The sequence below is a fragment of the Carcharodon carcharias genome, chromosome 2, assembly GCF_017639515.1.
Source record: "Carcharodon carcharias isolate sCarCar2 chromosome 2, sCarCar2.pri, whole genome shotgun sequence".
NCBI classification, from domain to species: domain Eukaryota; kingdom Metazoa; phylum Chordata; class Chondrichthyes; order Lamniformes; family Lamnidae; genus Carcharodon; species Carcharodon carcharias.
Genome location: NC_054468.1, coordinates 163416644 through 163436871, shown reverse-complemented (window position 1 = coordinate 163436871; position 20228 = coordinate 163416644). Strand labels below are relative to the sequence as shown.

General features: G+C 42.3%; 1 protein-coding gene across 3 annotated transcripts in view; it reads right to left on the bottom strand.

Annotated features, from left to right (window-relative positions):
* Window positions 1–5263: 5263 nt before the first annotated feature.
* Window positions 5264–20228, bottom strand: part of LOC121294057 (glycine N-acyltransferase-like protein 3) — a 42542-nt gene continuing 27577 nt past the window's right edge. For 2 of the 3 annotated variants that reach the window (XM_041217600.1, XM_041217614.1), the window contains 4 exons: window positions 15804–15924; window positions 13632–13764; window positions 12196–12276; window positions 5264–5894 (listed from right to left, as the gene is read on the bottom strand). In XM_041217600.1, coding sequence (XP_041073534.1) covers window positions 5483–5894; window positions 12196–12276; window positions 13632–13764; window positions 15804–15924 — 747 coding nt within the window. In that variant the 3' untranslated portion in view covers window positions 5264–5482. The remainder of the gene's footprint in view (window positions 5895–12195; window positions 12277–13631; window positions 13765–15803; window positions 15925–20228) is intronic. The other variant, XM_041217609.1, reaches the window with a different exon arrangement.

Sequence of the window (20228 nt, the reverse complement as noted above, 5' to 3'; positions counted from 1 at the left end):
CCACCTCTCCGGGCCTCACTTCCCCTGCCTTGAAGCCACCTGCATTAATCTGACTGCAGGGCCTTGAATCTGGGGACAGCACGTAGTCCCAGTCCTGGGTACTGGGACTAAATATATGTCTGCCAGTCAGATTGGCCAGCCACTCCCTGAGGTGGGACTTCCTCCTGAGTGAGGGACGGAAGTCCCTTCTTCAGCCTATTAACGCACTTTGGAGTGTTAAATGGCTGCAGGGCAGCCAGTATTGATGGGGATGCATTCCCCACTGACTTTTCAGGTGGTCGGGCCGGAAACCCTGGGCAGAATTTTACATTCGGCTTGCAGGGGCGGGCCCGACACACCAGAACATAAAATGACGTGCGCTGATGTCAGCCGTGCGTCCCAACATCATCACGTTGTCTCATGATATTTTGTTTGGCAGGCACATGCTGGATTCAGCTGTGTGCCCGCTGATACTTGAAAGGCCTATTAAGGCCATTAACATACTAATTAACTCCAAATTTACACTGCCTGTCTAACCTAATGGTTGGTGGGCAGGCGAAAAGGCCAAGCGGCCTTTAGGTTTTTTAGGAAACCTCATCCATGAATGGGATGTGGTTTCTCTGAGCTAATACTGGTTATATAAAAACATCATTTTGAAAATAAAAACATATCCCATCTCATTTGACACAGTCACATGAGGGGACATGTTTCATTAAATTTTTAATGTTTTTAATAATGTCTTTAAAAAGCGCTTCAATCTCCCCGAGGCACTAAGCTGCCTCAGGGAGATTGAAGCGGTTTTTCATGTGCACATGCATACATGAAAGAGCACTGGACCTGACTCTCCCTCCTCCCCCTGCCCGCACAGGTAGCGCAGCGCTACCTGCTCGCAATCCACACTGAGCGGGCCTTAACTGGCCTGCCTGCATGAATTCGCTGTGCCGAGCTGAGCACGGGCGGCAGCATGCTCCGCTCACGCCGCACCCACCCGACGCATAGAAAATCCTGGCCCGTCTTTTTCTTTATTCGTTCATGGGATATGGTTGTCGTGGGCTAGGCCAGCATTTATTGCCCATCCCTAATTGCTCTTGATAAAGTGGGGGTGTTGACCTGTGTCTAGCATGTCCTACGCACTTGCCAGTGGTATCGAGTCACAACCAGGGCGCACAAGTTTCCACTTAAATGATCACAATGCTTTATTTTACTAAAGGTAGCTTAATCACTAAATATCCCAATTACATTAACCAAATACTCTCTTATGTGTGTGATATTACCCGTCTGTACTCAGGTTGATCAAGCCTGCCACCAGGGTACTTGCTCACGAAGTCCAACTTCGGGTCTGCTTCTGGCGTGTTGGTTCCGGATTCTTCTGCCTCGCCTGGCCTTCAGTCTTCCTCTTATCCTACTTTCCTCATGCATGACCACAGCTGCTAGAATTCGGCTTATCAGTGGTATTGTGCTGTTGATTGACTCATCTCTCGGACCCATTCCTACTGGTTGATTAACTCGTCTCTTTGTGTTGTCCTTCACAACAAGACACAATGGGCCCCTCCTCATGGTGAGGACACCTCCGGCTCCAAATGTGATCAATTTTGTTGTGATGTCGTTAAAGTATAATATCACAGCAGATACCACACCTTGTGGTTAGAGTTTCCAGTAAGCTTATTATCAGGAATGTGATCAGAAATCCGTGGTCATGCCCATCTCTCTGCATTAGCTGTTTTCTGACATGTTCTTGTTAGGTTAATCCTTTACTGGGTATCACAGTGGTGAGCTGCCTTCTTTAACCACTGGAGTCCATTTGTTGTAGGTACATCCACAGTGCTGATAGGGAGGAAGTTCCAGGACTTTGACCCAGCGACAGTGAAGGAGCGGCGATATATTTCCAAATCAGGATGTTGAGTGGTTTGGAGGGGAACTTCACTGTGGTGGTGTTCCCTTGTGTCTGCTGCCCTTGTCCTTCTAGATGGTAGTGGTTGTGGGTTTGGCAGGTGCTGTCTGAGGAGGCTTGGTGAGTTCCTACAGTGCACCTTGTAGATGGTACACACTGCTGCCACTGTGCGTCGGTGGTGGGGGGAGTGAATATTTGTGGATGGGGTGCCAGTGGGGTGCTTTGTCCTGGATGGTGTCAAGTTTCTTGAGTGTTGTTAGAGCTGCATTTATCCAGGCAAGTGGAAAATATTCCATCACACTCCTGATGTGTGTCTTAGATATGGTGGACAGGCTTTGGGGAGTCAGGAGGTGATTACTTGCCACAGGATTCCTAACCTCTGACCTACTTTTGTAGCCACAGTACTTATATGACTATTTCATATAAATGGTAACCCCCAAGATGTTGATAGTGGGGGATTCAGCGATGGTAATGCCATTGAATGTCAAGGGGTGATGGTTAGATTCTCTCTTGTTGGAGATGGTCATTGCCTGGCACTTGAGTGACATGAATGTTACTTGCCACTTGTCAGCCCAAGCCTGGATATCGCCCAGGTCTTGCTGCATTTGGACATGGACTGCTTCAGTATCTTAGGAGTCGCAAATAGTGCTGAACATTGTGTAATCATCAGCGGACATCCCAACTTCTAACCTTATAATGGAAGGAAGGTGATTGATGAAGCAGCTGAAGATGATTGGGCTTAGGACACTATCCTGAGGAACATCTGCAGTGATGTCCTGGAACTGAGATGACTGACCTCCAACAACCACAACCTTTGTACTAGGAATGACAGTGGAGATAGTATTGCCCGTGGTTGGACCAGTGGAGAGTTTTCCCCGATTCTCAGTGACCTCAGTTTTGTTCGGGCTCCTTGATGCCACACTCTGTCAAATGCTGCCTTGGTGTCAGGGGCTGTCATTCTCACCTCACCTCTGCAGTTCAGCTTTTTTCTCCATGTCTGAACCAAGGCTGAAATGAGTTCAGGAGCTGAGTGGCCCTGGCAGAACCCAAACTGAGCATCAGTGAGCAGGTTATTGCTAAGCAAGTGCTGCTTGATAGCACTGTTGATGACCCCTTCCCATCACTTTACTGATGATCAAGAGTAGAATGATGGGTCAGCAATTGGCCGGGTTGGATTTGTCCTGCTTTTTTTTGGACAGGACGTACCTGGGCAATTTTCCGCATTGTTGGGTAGATGCCAGTGTTGTAGCTGCCCATAGCCTTTGCAGTATCCAATGCCTTCAGCCATTCCTTGATATCAAGTGGAGTAAACAGAATTCACTGAAGACTGGCATCTCTGATGCTGGGGACTTCTGGAGGATGCTGAGATGGATGAAGATTGTTGCAAATGCTTCAGCCTTATCTTTTGCACTGATATGTTTGTCTCCCTCATCATTGAGGATGGGGATATTTGTGAAGCTTCTCCTCCTCCAGTGGGTTGTTTAATTATCCACCAGCATTCACAACTGGATGTGGCAGGACTGCAGAGCTTAGATCTGATTCGTTGGTTGTGGAATCGCTTAGCTCTATCACTGGCTGCTTATGTTGTTTGGCATATAAGTAGTCCCTTGATGTAGCTTCACCGGATAGACACCTCATTTTTAGGTATGCCTGGTGCTGCTCCTGGTATGCCCTCCTGCACTCTTCATTTAACCAGTGTTGATCGCCTGGCTTGGTGTTAATGGTAGAGTGGGGGATCTGCCAGGCCATGAGGTTACAGATTGTGATTGAGTATAATTCTACTGCAGCTGATGGCTCATAGCGCCTCATGGGTCTAGTCTTAAGTTGCTAGATCTGTTTGAAATCTGAAAAATCATGCCCATAGTTCAGCTCCAATACTTTGCATCCTTTCCATTCCTTGACTTCTGTGTCTCCACTTCTGGGGATAGGATGATGACCAATATCTACTAGAAACCTTGTGACTCCCTCAGCTATCTTGATTACACTTTCTCCCACACTACTTACCATAACAACTCTGTTCCATTCTCTCAGGTTCCCCCTCTCCATCATATCTGTTCTGACAATGCTACCTTCCGCATCAATGCTTCCAATGTTACTTACATTTTTCCTCAAGGTTTCCTTGTATTCCAGTTGATTGAGCTCTCGACCATGTCTGTACCATTTCCTGTACTTTTACTCCCATTTCCCTTCCTTCACATCCAGGATTGGGTTCCCCTCATTGTCACTTGCTACCCCCAACAGCTTCCATATTCAACAGATCATCTGCCATTTCTGCCATCACAGCGTGATGCCATGATGCTACCACGAAGCACATCATCCCTTCCCTTTCAGTATTCCGGTGGGACTGTTGCCTCCATGACACACTGGTCCATGCTTCAATTACCCCCAACAAGCTTTCCCATCCTGTACAAGTGCAGGAGATGTAACACCTTCCCCCTTTTACCTCCTCTATTATTCAGGGCCCCAGACACTCCTTCCAGGCTGTACCTAAGGATTTTTTTTTGTCAATGTGAGCTCCTTTAGTCCCACCTTTCATTTCTTATCCGATTACCGCTCCTTTTACCTTGTGCCATCATCCCTTTTGTCATTTAATCACTCCTGCCTTTCACCCTGTCAAAGACCATTCCTCTTGTTCTTTCCTCCCTTCCTTTTCATGTTCCTGCCTCTGTCCTTGTTTAAAGCCTGTTACATCTCTCATTTTTTACAGTTCTGATGAAAGGTCATCAACCTGAAAGCTTGGGTTGAATTTTACACACCCATGGGTAGAATGACAGGTGAAGAGGCCCATAAAATTGGACAGCATGCTAGCAGCGCCTGTGCTGAAATTTTACCAGGGACAGGGGAGATGGTGTGTAGCTCAGCCATGGGCCAGTTGAGGCACAAGCGCTTCTTTCTGCCAGTGCTGGGATTTTACCTGTGGTGAGAGGAGGCCAGCGTCAACTGTCCAGCCCGCCACATTTCACTGGCAGTTTGGTGGCCTGGCAAGGGAGTGTGCCTCCTTGTTGGGTGCCCCTGTGGCCATCTGAGCTTCCCCTCCTCCAAAGTATTCCTCATCACCCCTATGTTTCCCCTCCCCAACTGCCCATTTGATGGCTGGAAGCTGTCTGAGGCAGGACGTCTTCCCCTTGGGGGTGGAGGTGTCTCACCTTAAGCCAATTAATGGCCCATTAAATGGCTGTGGGGCGAGCAGCCAAGTGTGGTCAGGCTCACCCCTGACCAGGGGCAGGGATTCTGCCTCCCATGTAAAATTCAGCCTATTTTCTCGGTTCTCTCTACACAGAAGCTGCATGACCTACTGAATATTTTCAGAATGTTGGTGGTGTGCATTAAAACTGCGTTCCCTCCAATTGCCAGAAAACTTTCTAGCACTGTTCAGTCCTTTGAACTGTTGACTATGGTAAACGTGTGTTTATTAACGCACAAAATTTGTGTTTAGCACAAAATTAGTATCAGAAATTGCAGAGGATTCCATTCTACTCAATACATTTGGCTTACACAACTGTACACCACAACCAGAAAACCTTAATATTTTTGGTGCAGCAATATTCGGAAAGTAAGTGACACAGAAGGCTGAAGCAAAAAAAAATTCCACCAGGTAACCTGCTCTAAAGGTTACTTTTCAATAGGTCTGCACAATGGCCATGAAAAGCAAATGTCAGGGGCTTTCTTAAAACCAAGCTTCTCAAATAATTGGTATGACTTTCCATTTTCCTCTTCAATGAAGCAATAAATAGGATATCCAAGCTTCTGCAGAGTTTTCACCATTTTGGTCACCAGTAGTTTGGCATAGCCCTTCCTGCGATGCTCTGGTAGAGTGTACAGTAATCCCATTGCACAGTATTGGTAGGTCAGTAGCCAGGAGACAGGATTACCAGTTTCATCCAGGATACAATAGCTGGGGAAATTTGCTATGATAGTTTTCACAAATCTGAGACCATTTTCATCCTTTCCAAACTTCCAATTTCTGTTAACGATCTGTGCATGTGATGGGAGTAGATGGCTTATTCTTGAAGCAACATCAGCCCTTTAAAAACAAAAAAAAGTGGGAAGAAATTTGTGTTTATCATGATTAATGATCACTGCAGAAATGAACATGTTCAATTTTTAGCAAGCAATGTTACCAGCAAGTATTTTCAGATCAGATGTGATACAGGGCAGATCCAGAAAAAACGTCCGTCAATGCAACCCAAGGACACTCATCACAATCGAAGCGCAACCTGTACATTTTTGCATCAGTTATCCTAGTGGCCTAAGTGTGATTGTGAATTTAGAACTAATTTGTTGTAAATCTTGGTTGATTTTCTGGTTAGTACTAGGATCTTTATAGTGAGCAGAAAGAAAAGACCTGTATCCTATCAATCTGCATGGCTTTCAACTCAGGTTCTAAAAATTGGTAACTCTTGAAGGTGAAGATATGCATGTTTCTGTACCTGGCATTGCATGTAGTATGTTAATCTTATCATTTTTAACCTGATGTTCTTCTTTAATGAATTTTGGGTATTAAATTAGTCCTTCCTGGTTATCGGCTTTGAGTATCCCACCCTGGCCCATGTGAATGTTAGCAGATGTAGTGTAAACAGATGGCACTGCTGACTCAAAGTGAGAGCAAGCTGAGGAAACCTGCTCTAAGAGGCATTACTTTTTCTTCTCGAGTGGGAATCTGCCTCATGAATCTACACATCACAGGTCCCAACATTCTGTGCATCTGATCACTATTGATAGAACCTTTTTAGGTTTAATTGGAACTGCATTTGTTTTCAATTGTGTCTTTACCAAGAATTATGTATTTGAAAGGGAAAATAAGATACTGAGAAATACCATGACTCATCAAAATGGGGCGGTGCCTTCTCTATCTGTCCAATTTCACAAGGTACAAATATAAATGTTAATACTTCCATCTTCTAACGATTCAAATAAAGCAAATGAAAAGTAAAAAATAAGAAGTCCAAACACCAGTTATTTGTTGCTACTTTATCAGTAACTCAAAGATCCCAGGTGAACATTTAGAAGCATTTAGTTCAATTGGTCAGTTCTACTGTTAGTGAAAAATAGCTCTGAAAGAACATTTGTTCTTTCAAATGATTTCTTTTTAAAGGAGTTATCCAATTTAAAAAAAAATCTTATTTCTGGACAGAAGGGACGTCTGAACACTCATTGTCAGCAGGTGCATGGTAGTTATCAATGATAGAGATTTCAGCTGCCTCGGTGTTACTTTCTGAAACTAGCCTATTTCCATTCTTTTAGGAACCTTCTCAAGACCCTATTCAACCTAATTTTCAAGCTTTCCATATCATTTCTCACACTGTGGCTAAGTATTTGTTTACTTATCTATTTCAATTTGTGAAGCACCTCAGCATGTTTTCTAAAAGTTCCGTATAAAGTCAAGTTGCTCTTTCGCGTCTGCCCCATAATTAACTAAGCAATATGGACCATGAAATTTCAGGTTTCATCCCAGGACACATGATTACATTTATTCAATTAAATACCTTATGTTATTGTGAAATGTAGTTTATTTTATTCAAAATCTTATTTTGGACAGCAGAAATTTCAACTACTGAAAAAATAGCAGATGAAAAACATTACCAACCAGTATGTGAGTAATTCAATTGCTTCATTTTTGTCCCTTTTATTTAGGTTGATTCTTCTGGCTGGTAATTCATGATTAATAATTTTTGCATGTCCTTAGTATCTGTGATGTCTCATGGTACGTGGGTAGCGTCTCTGCCCTTGAGCCAGAAGCTCTGGGTTAAAGTTCCACTCCAGGACTTGATGGTCAAGGAAGGTGCGTTCATAGCACGGCCAAACACTGAGTATCAACTTGCAAATCCTTCCAATATATACCATGGAAGGCGGTTCCAGCAGAAGAGTTCCTGGTCAGCCATGTGTTGGAAAGAAATTGGCGCCCCTACCATCAATAACATAGCTCTAGGCTACAACATTCATGTAAAAGTAATACAGCAACTTGGATTCCTTGGGTCTCAGTTGGCCGGATGACTGGTGTGAATCAGAGTGGTGCCAGCGTAGGATTGATCCCTATTCCAGTTGGGGTGGATTTGGAACCTGCCTCCTTGTCTTACCTGTATTGCTGTGCTGTGAGTCGGATCTGCCTTCGGGCAGAGAACTCAAGAAGTAGTACTTTATCATTGCCATTTAATTTGCTGCTTACTTTATTTTATTTGTACGTTCACTATTAGTTCTGATTTGTTGATGTTTAAAGTCCATTAATCTGAGAATGATAAATTGTTGCAATAGGAAGCAAATGCAACAGGAAATGTGTGTAGATACTTTGTTTTACATATTATAGGTAAGATTTGTTTGCTGTGTACATAATACTGCCTTATTTCACTGGGCAGGAACTCCACCTGTAAAATTTCATTACAGCTATGAAGAGTTTTGTTTTCTATTTTGAATGTCCTGTTACCATTTTAGACCAGCAGTATTCAACAATTCAGGCAACAACACATGCAAATACTTTTGGCAATAGAAAACAGATATTAAGATAATGCACATTACTTGATTTTGGCCAGTACTGCACCTTATTCTATCCACAGAAACCAGAATCCTAGCCTCTATATTAGCTACAGAAACTACCTTTAGTAGCTCCTCCCTCAATCATAATAACTCTCAAAATAAGTAATGAAGGATAACTAAGGAAGCAGGATAATGGTAGAATTATATTTTTAAAGTATCAGCTTAAAGCAAGCAGTTTATTAATGGTGGAATTCAAACATCAAGTCAATAAGTTTTGTTTAATGTAAGCTAGAATAAATTTCAGATATGTAAGAATTCTGGGAATCCCTACTTCAGGTTTCCTTGCTAATTAATGTTAACTAACTCAAATACCATTGCTGACATTACATTGTAATTTCATTGTTATACTGAATTATACTTTAATGCTGTTATTTAAAGCATCCTGGGTAAAGCAGTTGAGAGATGACTTGGTGGGGGAATTATGGTTAAGGCCTTCACTGACCAAAAAAAGCAGATATCATGTAGAGTATGAGAGAAGACTAAAAGGTAAGAACCTCTCAGATATGGAAATGCTAGCACTAGCGTTGAAATATTTCCAAGCTGAAAATAGAATGCATATTTAAAAAGTTATTGGGCAGTGAATACTTCAAATCTTTGAGGAGACAGTGGGCTAGCAGTGGGACCACACGTGAATGTGCCGCACTGACTGGTGCAACCAAACAGCAATTACGTGGAGATCAGCCTCTTATCCAGAGTGTAATGGTAATGCTGCTACATTTTAATATTGTTGTTCAGAGATCAGCATTCATCAAGTTTCACTTGTACTGAATAAAATATAACCACTGACACCAATAAGGATTATCACTTTGAATCATATCAGTATAGGAAAAAGGGATAAATGGTTAATTGAGTCCCTGAACCCCTTTTTTCTAACATAAATTACAACTAGAAACTGTTTGATCATGATGTGTGAGGTACTGAGAAGAGGACAATTTGATCACATCTTATGGGCTATTGACCATTGTATCCCAGCATGAGGGCTTTTGATCAAGCGAAAGGCAATTACAAAGACTACAGTCTTTACACAATCCAAAGGCAGGTTTGCATATTAAATAAGTTTGCATGCCTTCTTAGGCAGTCCCTTGGGATCAAGGACGACTTGCTTCCAGACCGGTTTGATCAGTTCTGAGATGGCTGATAAATCCAATGTGCTATCTGCAGACTGCCACATACAGGGCAGGTGATGCTTGGAGTGTTAGGTAGATGAGACCTCCCAACTTCGCCTGTGTGTGTTCCGGATGAAGTCTCTCGATGTGTTTGGCGATTTCCCGACTAACCTTTCTCCATTTTGGTCAGTCACAAGCCAGGGACTCTAATGAGTTGGTGGTGATGTTTGATCTCTTCAGGGATGCTTTGAGGACGTTGCTAAAACATTTTCATTGTCCTCCTGCGAGTCTTCTACCACAGCAGAGTTGAGAATAGAGCAGTTGCTTAGGGAGTCTGGTGTCAGGCATATAAATGACATGTTCTGGTTGCATACAAAGAAAAGGGAACAATACAAGAAAGGAGAGATAGTCGAGTCATAGAACCTGGACCACAGGGTGATCAAATGATACAACAAGAAAGGAATATAAACTGAGAGAAAGATAGAACTCATGGTTAGAGAATTGATGGATGAATACCAGAAAGAGGCAAGAATTAAGTCTCTACCCAGAGAAGTGGGTAATATTTTAATCATAACCACTGTCTTAGATGATATTAAGAGTAGTAATATCAGTCGTTAACTGTTTTGTATGAAGTAAAACTCCAGTTACCACAACCATTACTGTATAATCACCTCAATGTCTTACGTGAACTTAACCCTTAACAAAATAGCAGTAGAATCATTGAAGCTTACAGCACAGAAAGGGCTATTTGATCCATCCTGCTTGTGCCAGCTCTTTGAAAGAGTCTTTCTTTGGCAGCCTTCTGGCTTGTGAGACAGTGGTTTGTGCTTTGATTGTCAATTCTGTATTAAATATCCCCTAGTGTGGCTCAGGAGTCCCATTCTAGCATGGCAGTCTCTGCCATATTTACTGCAGATGAAGACAGGGGGCTGAGAAGGTGCAGGATTCACTAGCCTTTTATTTTCTCTGGGCTCTCTTAGACAGCTGATCTTTCCATTTCTCCTCACCTCTCCCAATCCCCATCCTGTCAGCCTCCAGAGCTTACAGCTGTCGGTGACTGTCTCCAAATTGTCAGTGTTAATGTCCGCCATCTTCCTATCTCACTTGCAGGTGTCCTTAAAGCGGAAGTACGAATATAACCAAAGGTATATGACAGCAGCAAAGAAAAGAACAGACAAAGAGTGTCAACACCAGAACGCAGCCCTGTGTGACCTTACTTCAGATCTCAAAGGGTTCTGGTGTTGCTCCAGCATTCACCCATCATATTGTCATGGAAAGAGGAAATCATCTCAAGGAACTTTGGTGGTCAGTCAATTTTCTTCCACAGTTTAAATAGACTCCATTCACATGGTCAAATGGCTTGGTAAAATTGATGAAGGCATTTTTAAAAATTCATTCATAGGATGTGGGTGTCACTGGCTAGGCCAGCATTTATTGCCCATCCCTAATTGCATTTGAGAAGGTGCTGGTGAGCTGCCTTCTTGAACTGCTGCAGTCCATGTGGTATAGGTACACCCACAGTGCTGTTAGGGAGGGAATTCCAGGATTTTGACCCAGTGACAGTGAAGGAACGATGACATAGTGGCCTCCTTTGTTCATGGCATTTCTCTTGCAGCTGCAGGGCTGACAAGGTTATGTCAATGATAGATCTTTTAGTTCTGAAACCACACTGATTCAGGGTAGATACACTCAGTCAAGGTCTGCAGTCTGGCAAGGGCAACACAGGCAAATACTTTTCCCATGATGCTCAGCAAGAGCTGTCCAATTTGGTTCCACACTCCAGCTTTTTCCCAGTAACCATGCAAATTAGATCAGTTCAATGCATGGGTTTTTGTGGTGAAACACTGCAATTTCTAGCAGCTGTGGGTTACAAATCCACAACCAGCACAGACTGGAACTTTAATCCAGCCTTAGATTGCTTGGTCACTCTTATCATAATGATATGATTTCTAGAAAAAGTCCCAATGTCTCATGTGGCATCAGCTTTATTACTCTAAGGTTACAAATTGGTATAGATTTTCCAAAGAGTTTCTAATCAGGCATTACTGGTTAGCAATATTTTATTTGTGCCCATTTTCCCAATAGCATGCTGATAGCACCTAATTGTAAGGGATCACCTTTATTAAAATAATATGGTTAAGTTTCCAGTCCATTTTGGATCTGGTGTTGATAGTTCAGTTAGGAGAGGGGGAGTACAGAAGGGGAAGGCAGATCCAATGCTCTCTGTCTGTGGATCACCTGGCTGTTTGGGTGGAAGAATTCAGTGCAATACTCTACTGAAGAACACAAAAGGAATGTTGCTAGAAAGCAGGGCCTTTGCAAATACGATAGTGCCAGCACAGGAGATCTATTAAAATTACAGCTGGTATTGTTTTACTAGATCCTATTCACGTGCAATATGGTTACTGGGATATCGCTGCATCCTAATATGATGCCCTTGCTTTTGTTGGGAGGCAGATGGATCTTTTGTGAATTACTGCTTCAAAATAAGAGCCCCTATGAAGCATAAAACAAATTAAGATGACTCAGTAAGAAATTGTAAGCGAGGTGAGAAATAAATCGTTGGTGAACATTCCCTCCCTGAGAATTAATATTCCTGTTCTGCTTCCTCTCTCACACCACACACATTCCATCCAAAATAATAGTCGAAAGATCTCCTTCCAGTTGTTTCTCAATGATATTCTTTACCCTGTTGCTAGCAGGAGTACATGAATGTTGAAGGATTGTTCACCATTTTGATTCACTTCTTCCCCCTTTCTCCCTTCCTTCCTGTGAAAACGTTGGTCATGGTCAGGATTTAAAATTCACTATGCGTGTAAACAGTGTATTACGATCAGGTTAGGGACCAGTAACTTCTTGTTTAAAGTAGACAAAGTTTGAAATCCCAGTTACCCACTGGGAGAATAAAGCCACAAGATTTCATGGTCTTAAACAACAAAATAAACTTTACTATACAAAGTCAGAAAAGTAAAACAATTTACAATATCCAGATTATATTCTAACGTTCAAAATTAATGAACTAAATATGAATTAACAGGCAAACCAGTTGAACACAAGACAGATCCCATGGATTTCTCAGCAACCCACCCATACATCAATGACCACAGAGTCACAAAATCTTGTTAAAACTCTTCCACATGAGGGATTTCAACTCTTCCCTTTTGAAGGTCTAGTTTTTGAATTCCCTCAAAAGCTGTTCTGACTCAGATTGCTTCAAAGACTGCTCACCTCCCAATGGTTCAATCTCTTCTCCTGAGACTGTGTCCTCCGGAATTCACAAAGCTGCTCTCTTGCCTTTCATTACCAACAGCTCTTTTACAGACTGCTACCTTCACTAAACTGGCACTGTCCTGGATTGCTCTGAACATCAGTATCCCGGCTGCAGCGAGCTGTAAACGGCTCCCAGGGCTTCTTCTGAGCCCTTAAAGCCTGACAGAGAATCAGTGACCTTGCACCACCTTTGTAGCTCTCCCAGACTTCTGAGCCCTAACTGCACCGAATGGCTCCCAGGGCTTCTTCTGTGCCCTAACTGCCTGACAGGGAATCAGTGACCTTGCACCACCTTCTTAGCTCCCCCGGACTTCTCTGAACCTTAACTGCACCGAATGGCTCCCAGGGTTTCTCTGTGATCTGCAAACCATACAAGGTCCAAACTGCAACTAACAACCTCTCTCAGAAAATACGCAGGTAAATTGAAACCAGGGAACTTTCTTAAGCTCCAGGCATCTTCATGACAACGAAGCCTTTCAGAGTTCACTGAATTTTAAACTAATTTTACTCTAACAACCAAAACAAAACATCTCTCTGGACTGCGCTTTTCAAGCAGTGTAGACATCACATCTCCACCTGCTGTTTTAGATCTTGCCTTTCTGGCTGTTAATCCCTTAAGTCAATGTGACCCCAAACGTTTAAGTGTAATAGACTCCAAACTGCTTTAGTTGCATTTATCCCATTTCCTACAGTTAATCTTTAATCTTCCCAGAACTAAAAATTACCTCTAAAATATTAACATGAACCATGAACTAAATATTTGTAACATCCCACCATTCTGGTGCAGAAAGCTGGAGCATTTGAGAGAATAAAACTGCTTGTAAGTTAATGTGCTACAGAAAGTTAGTGCCTACCTTTCTGGGGTGATGTCATGCAAGTCCTTTGGATCTTCGAGTATCATTGCAAAGACACGGTTTGAAATGCCGACTGTGAATTTTTTGCAAGCTGCAACATCCTTCACCAGTTCAAGAAAACTTATATCAATCCCTTAAGAGAAATAAAATAGGAACATAAGTAATTGCTCTTCAGGCAGTACAAGGGCTGCAATTCAATCTTGGAGATCAAAGACATCATAATCATAACTGTCACTGACCTCATCTCCTCTGGAGATATTCCCCCCACTCCTTCAAACCTCATAGACCCCAAACCCACAGAGCTTGTTTCTAGATCCTTCCCAAGATTCATAAACAGGACTGTCTTACTAGACGTATTGTTTCAGCCTATTCCTGCCCCACTGAACTGATTTTTTGACTTCTATTTTTCTCCTCTTGTGGTGAGGGAGGCTGCCTGACTAGAACTGGAACAGGAAATGTTCCACATATACAAAAAAGCAGGCATAACTAGGATCCATGCAGGTACTCATAGCAACAATTATTACTTGGAGGAAGTGATTGGGATTAAAAGGAGAAATTGTTCAATATGAAAACAAGTTCAACCAGATGAAGGTAGGTGGTGGTGCATGGAGACTGGTTGCTTCTCACCCATATCTGTGATTCCATCACAGTTTCCAGGTCCTGTCTCCTCTTCACCATGAATGTCCAATCTCTCTATACCTCCATCACCCACCAGGGTAGTCTGAGGGATCTCCACTTCTTCCTTGAACGGAGGCCCTACCCTCCTGGCATGTCCTGCAAAGGCTGCCAGCGCTTCTGATAAATAGGCCGCCGGGTTGCCATTGGACCCGGCGGACAATGCCCTCCTCCCGCCGCCCACCCAGTCCCGCTATCCTTGGGAGTCGGGCATTATGTTGGGCAGACCTCTTAATTGCCCGCGCCTGCTCCCCCCCCCCCGCCAAGCAGAAAATACAGCCCAGTGTCACAAGTCTGTGTAAAAATATCTAAGAATTGCAGCACTAGGGTGAAATATTTTTGAAATGCTACAACTGCATTTCACTCTTTTTGCCCATCTGACTCAAGCTGTTTAAAACAAAAACAGGTTGGTCTTCTACAGGTAAGTGCAATGCTCCCACCATTATTTATTTATATTTTAAAATGATTGTTGGGAACAGTAATGCTGAAATTAATATATTTACAAAGTTCTACATATTATACTTGGTATTGGTATTGCAGCTCAGATTGAGTGAATTCACTCGCAGGTCAGAGAAATTCACCAGTTATTTATAGGTCAGGGTCAGGTGAACTAATTTATTCCTTACGGGTAAGAAAAAAAAAATCATTTATAGGTTACAATTGGGAGAATTGGCTATTCCCAAGTCACTCTCCTGTTACCAATGGCACTGCCAGGAGTGGAATCAAATAATATTTCTTGTGAAGTGAGTTGTTAGACACAACTAGGAAGGTGAAACTGGAAGCACATCAAAGTCACAAGTAAGTATTTGGAAGCTTGAAAAACATTGAATAAGGTAAGTTTTAATAACAACACGTGTTGAAATGGGAAATGAAACTTTTCATAATAGGCGTAACAGGAATGGAACTTATAAAAGTATACGTGACATAATATATTGCAAATATATATATTCATTCAAGTACCATAAAATATAGTGTACAAATTATTCATTAACGTAGGTTAATTTTTAAAAAGTTCGTTCTCCCGATGTGGGTGACACTAGCAAGGCTACTTTCATTGTTCATCTCTAGTTTCCCTGAGAAGGTGAACCAATGTAGTCCTCATAATAGTTAATGAATTCTCCCAATTGTAATCTATAATTTTTTTTCCTTACCCGTAAGGAACAAATTAGTTCACCTGATGATAGAAGGTAGGTTTGCCGAGTCACAGAGCTGCATAGTGGCTTTTGTCTTGGTGCAATGTAAAAATTTTATAGAACAGCTTGTTTACAATCAGTGCTGCAATATTTCAAATAATGAACCCATTGTTAAAATATTTAAGGTGTGTCATTATTGCATTTATATATAAACTTACATTTTATATGTAAAATTATAAATGTGATGGGGAAGGTGAAAGAGAAGAGTTTATAGATTGACAATTATTATGATGGCAAAGATCTTTGTATGAAATATTAAATAAATTCAGTTACAGGTATTTTACTCTCTCTGTATACACCGTACCTCCAAGCACGAAACAGGTTGCCCAGTTGACAACATTGTCATCCATTAGAAGATTGCACAAACTACCCTGATCTTTGGAAAACACTGTAATTGTACGGTCAGTGAGATTGGATGTTTTTTCCTATAGAGCAGAGAATAAAAGCAAGACAAAGTTATGATTGATTATTCCATCTAATAAACTAAAAGGAAAATTCTTCCTCATCAATCTTCCATCTTTCACTTTAAAAAAAGACAAATTTTAATTCTAATGTTTAGTCCCTCTCCTCACCTTACTAATTCAGCTTTCATGGTAAGTATGGCAGTTTATGTGACAACATAGTAATTGTGTGGTTGTCATTTAAGGACAGATCAGGCTGGGCTGCAAGGTCTTCCAACATTGCTGAGGCTGCCAACACTCATTTGAGGCATGGGTACGAAAGATGGACACTACAATTGCCTGTGGAACCACAGCCCAAGAGAAGATCTTCAGTGGAGGAGCTGAGAAAATGATGTGATATATAAATAGTGCTGCACATGAAGAGCCTGAAGTATAGAGTTGGTGGAAAACAAAGAGGCAGAACACACAGCAAAATAGACAAAGGAAAATGAATTGGGTTATTGGCATAACTAGTTTGCATTAGATCAGGAAGACAGTAAAACATGGTGGTATTATTTGGCAGCATTGTATTGATGTGCTAAACTATGAAGTGGGAAAGAGGTGGCTTAGTTTGTGAGTTTCCTACTTGATGCTTGGGAAGATGCTCTCCAAGAGCATGGAAGAATTAATCTCCTGATTGCCCTTGTGCACCTCTTATTTGCTCTGTACAATAATTGTGAGCTCACTTATACAACCTTACCCGAGGACACCCATAACATGAAAGAATATAAATAAACAGGTAGGAAAATAATGAATTATTGGTATCCCACACCTCTTATTTGTTAGACAAGTATTTTCAAAATGAGAATGCTCTAGTTTTGCTCTTAGACCTGTTAAATTAAAGTTCGGGGAAGGGGAACAGGGTGACTTAAGAGTTATAAGTGATCTTGCCATTGGGTGCCTGAAATGGGAAGAATGTAATTTAATTTTAAGAAACCCAGAAAGCTTTGTGAGATCCATCCTGCATCATGTCCTAATATATTCTATTATCTGCATTTGTATTTAATTTTTATTCATTCGTGGGATCTGGACATCACTGGCCAGGCCAGCATTTATTGCCCATCCCTAATTGCCCTTGAGAAGTTGGTGGTGAGCTGTCTTCTTGAACTGCTGCAGTCCATTATGCTTTTAGGGAGGGAGTTACAGGATTTCTTTCCCAGCTATAGTGAAGGAATGCCAATATAGCTCCAAGTCAGGATGATGTGTAACTTGGGAGATGGTGGCGTTCTCATGCATCTGCTGCCCTTGTAATTCTAGGTGGCAGAGGTTGTAGTTTAGAAGGTGCTGTTAAAGGAGTCTTGATGAATTGCATTTTGCAGATGGTGCTCACTGCTGCCATTGTGCATTGGTGGTGGAGGGAGTGCCAATCAAGCGAGCTGCTTTGCCCTGGTGTTGAGCTTCTCATTGGAGCTGAATTCATCCAGGTAAATAGAAAGTATTCCATCATTTTCCTGACTTGTGCCTTGTAGATGATGGATAGGCTTTGGGGAGTCAGGAGGTGAGTTACTTGCTGCAGAATTCCCAGCCTCTGATCTGTTCTTGCAGCCAGAGTATTAATATGGCTGGTCCAATTCAGTTTCTGGTCAATGGTAACCCCAGGAAGTTCATAGTGGGGCATTCAGCAATGGTAACATCCTTGAATATCAAGGGGAGATGGTTAGATTCTCTCTTGTTCGAGATGGTCATTGCCTGGCACACCTCACATCAGCCCAAGCCTGAATATTGTCCAGGTCTTGCTGCATGTGGACACGGATTGTTTCAGTATCTGAGGAGTCTCGAATGGACAATGTACAACACCAATCATCCACAAGTATCCCCATCTTATAATGGCGGAAGGGTCATTGATGAAACAGTTGAAGATGGTTAGGTCTAGGTCCTTAACCTGAGGAACTCCTGCAGTGATGTCCCAGGACAGAAATGATTGACCTCCAACAACCACAACCATCTTCCTTTACGCTAGGTATGACTCTAACCAGCGGAGAGTTTTACCCCCGATTCTTATTGACTTCACTTTTGCTAGGGCTCCTTGACGCCACAATCTGTTAAATGCTGCCTTGACGTCAAGGGCAGTCACTCTCTCCTCACCTCTGGAGTTCAGCTCTTTTGTCCATGTTTGGACTAATGCTGTAATGAGGTCAGGAGCTGAATGGCCTTGGCAGAACCCAGACTGAGTGTCAGCGAGCACTTTTTTTTACTGAGTAAGTGCCACTTGATAGCACTATCGATGACCCTCTCCATCACTTTGCTGATGATCGAGAGTATACCGATAGGGCGGTAGTTGGCCGGGTTGGATTTGTCCTGATTTTTGTGGACAGGACATACTTGGGCAATTTTCCACATTGCTGGGTAGATACCAGTGTTATCGCTGTTTTGGAACAGCTTGGCTAGGGGGCGCTAGTTCTAGAGCACATCTTCATTACTATTGCCTGAATGTTGTCAGGGCCCATAGCCTTTGCTGTATCCAGTGCCTCCAGTCCTTTCTTGGTATCATGTGGAGTGAATCAAATTGGCTGAAGACTGGCATCTGTGATGCAGAGGACCTCCAGAGGAGGCTGAGATGGATCAGCCACTTGGCACTTCTTGCTGAAGTTTATTGCGAATGCTTCAGCCTTGTCTTTTGCACTGATCTCCTGAGCTCTGATGGAGATATTTGTGGAGCCTCCTCCTCCAGCGAGCTGTTTAATAGTCCACCACCATTCACGACTGGATGTGGCAGGACTGCAGAGCTTAGGTATGATCCATTGCTGTGGGATAACTTAGCTCTGTCCATCGCATGCTGCTTATGCTGTTTAGCATGCATGTAATCCTGTGTTGTAGCTTCACCAGTTGACACCTCATTTTTAGGCACGCCTGATGCTGCTCCTAGCATGTCCTCCTGCAGCCTTCAATGAACAAGCATTCATCCCCTTTTTAAAAAAAAAATTAATTTTTTATCTACTTATTTTCATTTGTATTCATTTATTCATTGTTTTGTCCCCTTTTTTGTCCCTATTTTCCATCCTTTTTCCCCAACCACCACCCCCTCCTCCCCAAAACATGTTACTTGTTCCATGTTGTTCTTTCAAATTGCTCACCCTTGATCTGCTATTAACACATTCTGCTTTCTTCCCTTTATGCCACTATTGGTACCTCCTTTAGCCCTTACCACTATCATTAACACTCTTTTTTGTCCATGACATCTTTGTCAATCTCTCCTTAGCTCCCACCTATCGCTGGCCTTCTCTCCAGCTTCACCTGCTCCATTTCCCTTAAACAGTATAAATTTCATCACATTTCTACTTCTCTTTAGCTCTGAAGAAGGGTCATATAGACTCGAAATGTTAACTTTGTTTCTCTCTCCACAGATACTGAGTTTTTCCAGCATTTTTTGTTTTTATTTCATCTCTCAGCCTGATGGTAATGGTAGAGTGGGGAATATGCCAGGCCACAAGATTACAGATTGTGGTTATATATAATTCTGCTGCTGCTAATGGGCCACAGCAACTCATGGATGCCCAGTTTTGAGTTGCTAGGTCTGCTTGAAATCTATCCCATTTAGCATGATTGTAGTGCTTCACAATGCAATGGAGGGCATCCTCAATGTGAAGACAGGACTCTGTTTCTACATAGACTGTGCTGTGGTCACACCTATCAATACTAGACAGATGCATTTGTGACAGGTACATTGGTGAAGACTAGATCAAGTAGGTTTTTTTGCCTTTGTTGGTTCCCTCACCACCAGCTGTAGATGTAGTCTGACAGAAATAATTAGATATAGCTGCATTGCCTTAGAATCATGGAATAATACAGCACAGGAAGTGGCCAGTCAGCCCATTGTGCTTGTGCCGATTCTTTTTGTATATCTATCCAATTAACCCACTTCCCTAAATTTATTCTTTCATGAGTGTGGGCGTCACTGACAAGGCAAGGCAAACATTTGTTGTCTGTCCCTAATTGCCCTTGAACTGCATGGCTTACCAGGTTATTTTAGAGGACAAGTTAAGAGTCAGCCACATTGTGTGGGTCTGGAGTTACATGCAAGGTCAGCAGATTTCTTTCCGTAAAGGAGATTAGTGAAACAGATGGTTTTTTACAACAATCAATGATAGTTGCATGGTCGCCATTACTGAGACTTGCTTTTAAATCCAGATTTTATTAATTGAATTTAAATTTCACCAACTGCCACGGAGGATTTGAACACGTCCCCACAGCATTATCCTGGGTATCCTGAGTACAAGTCGAGTGACATTATTACTATGCCACAGTCTCTCTCTACTCCTTGCCTGTAGTCCTGTAAATGTTTTCCCCCT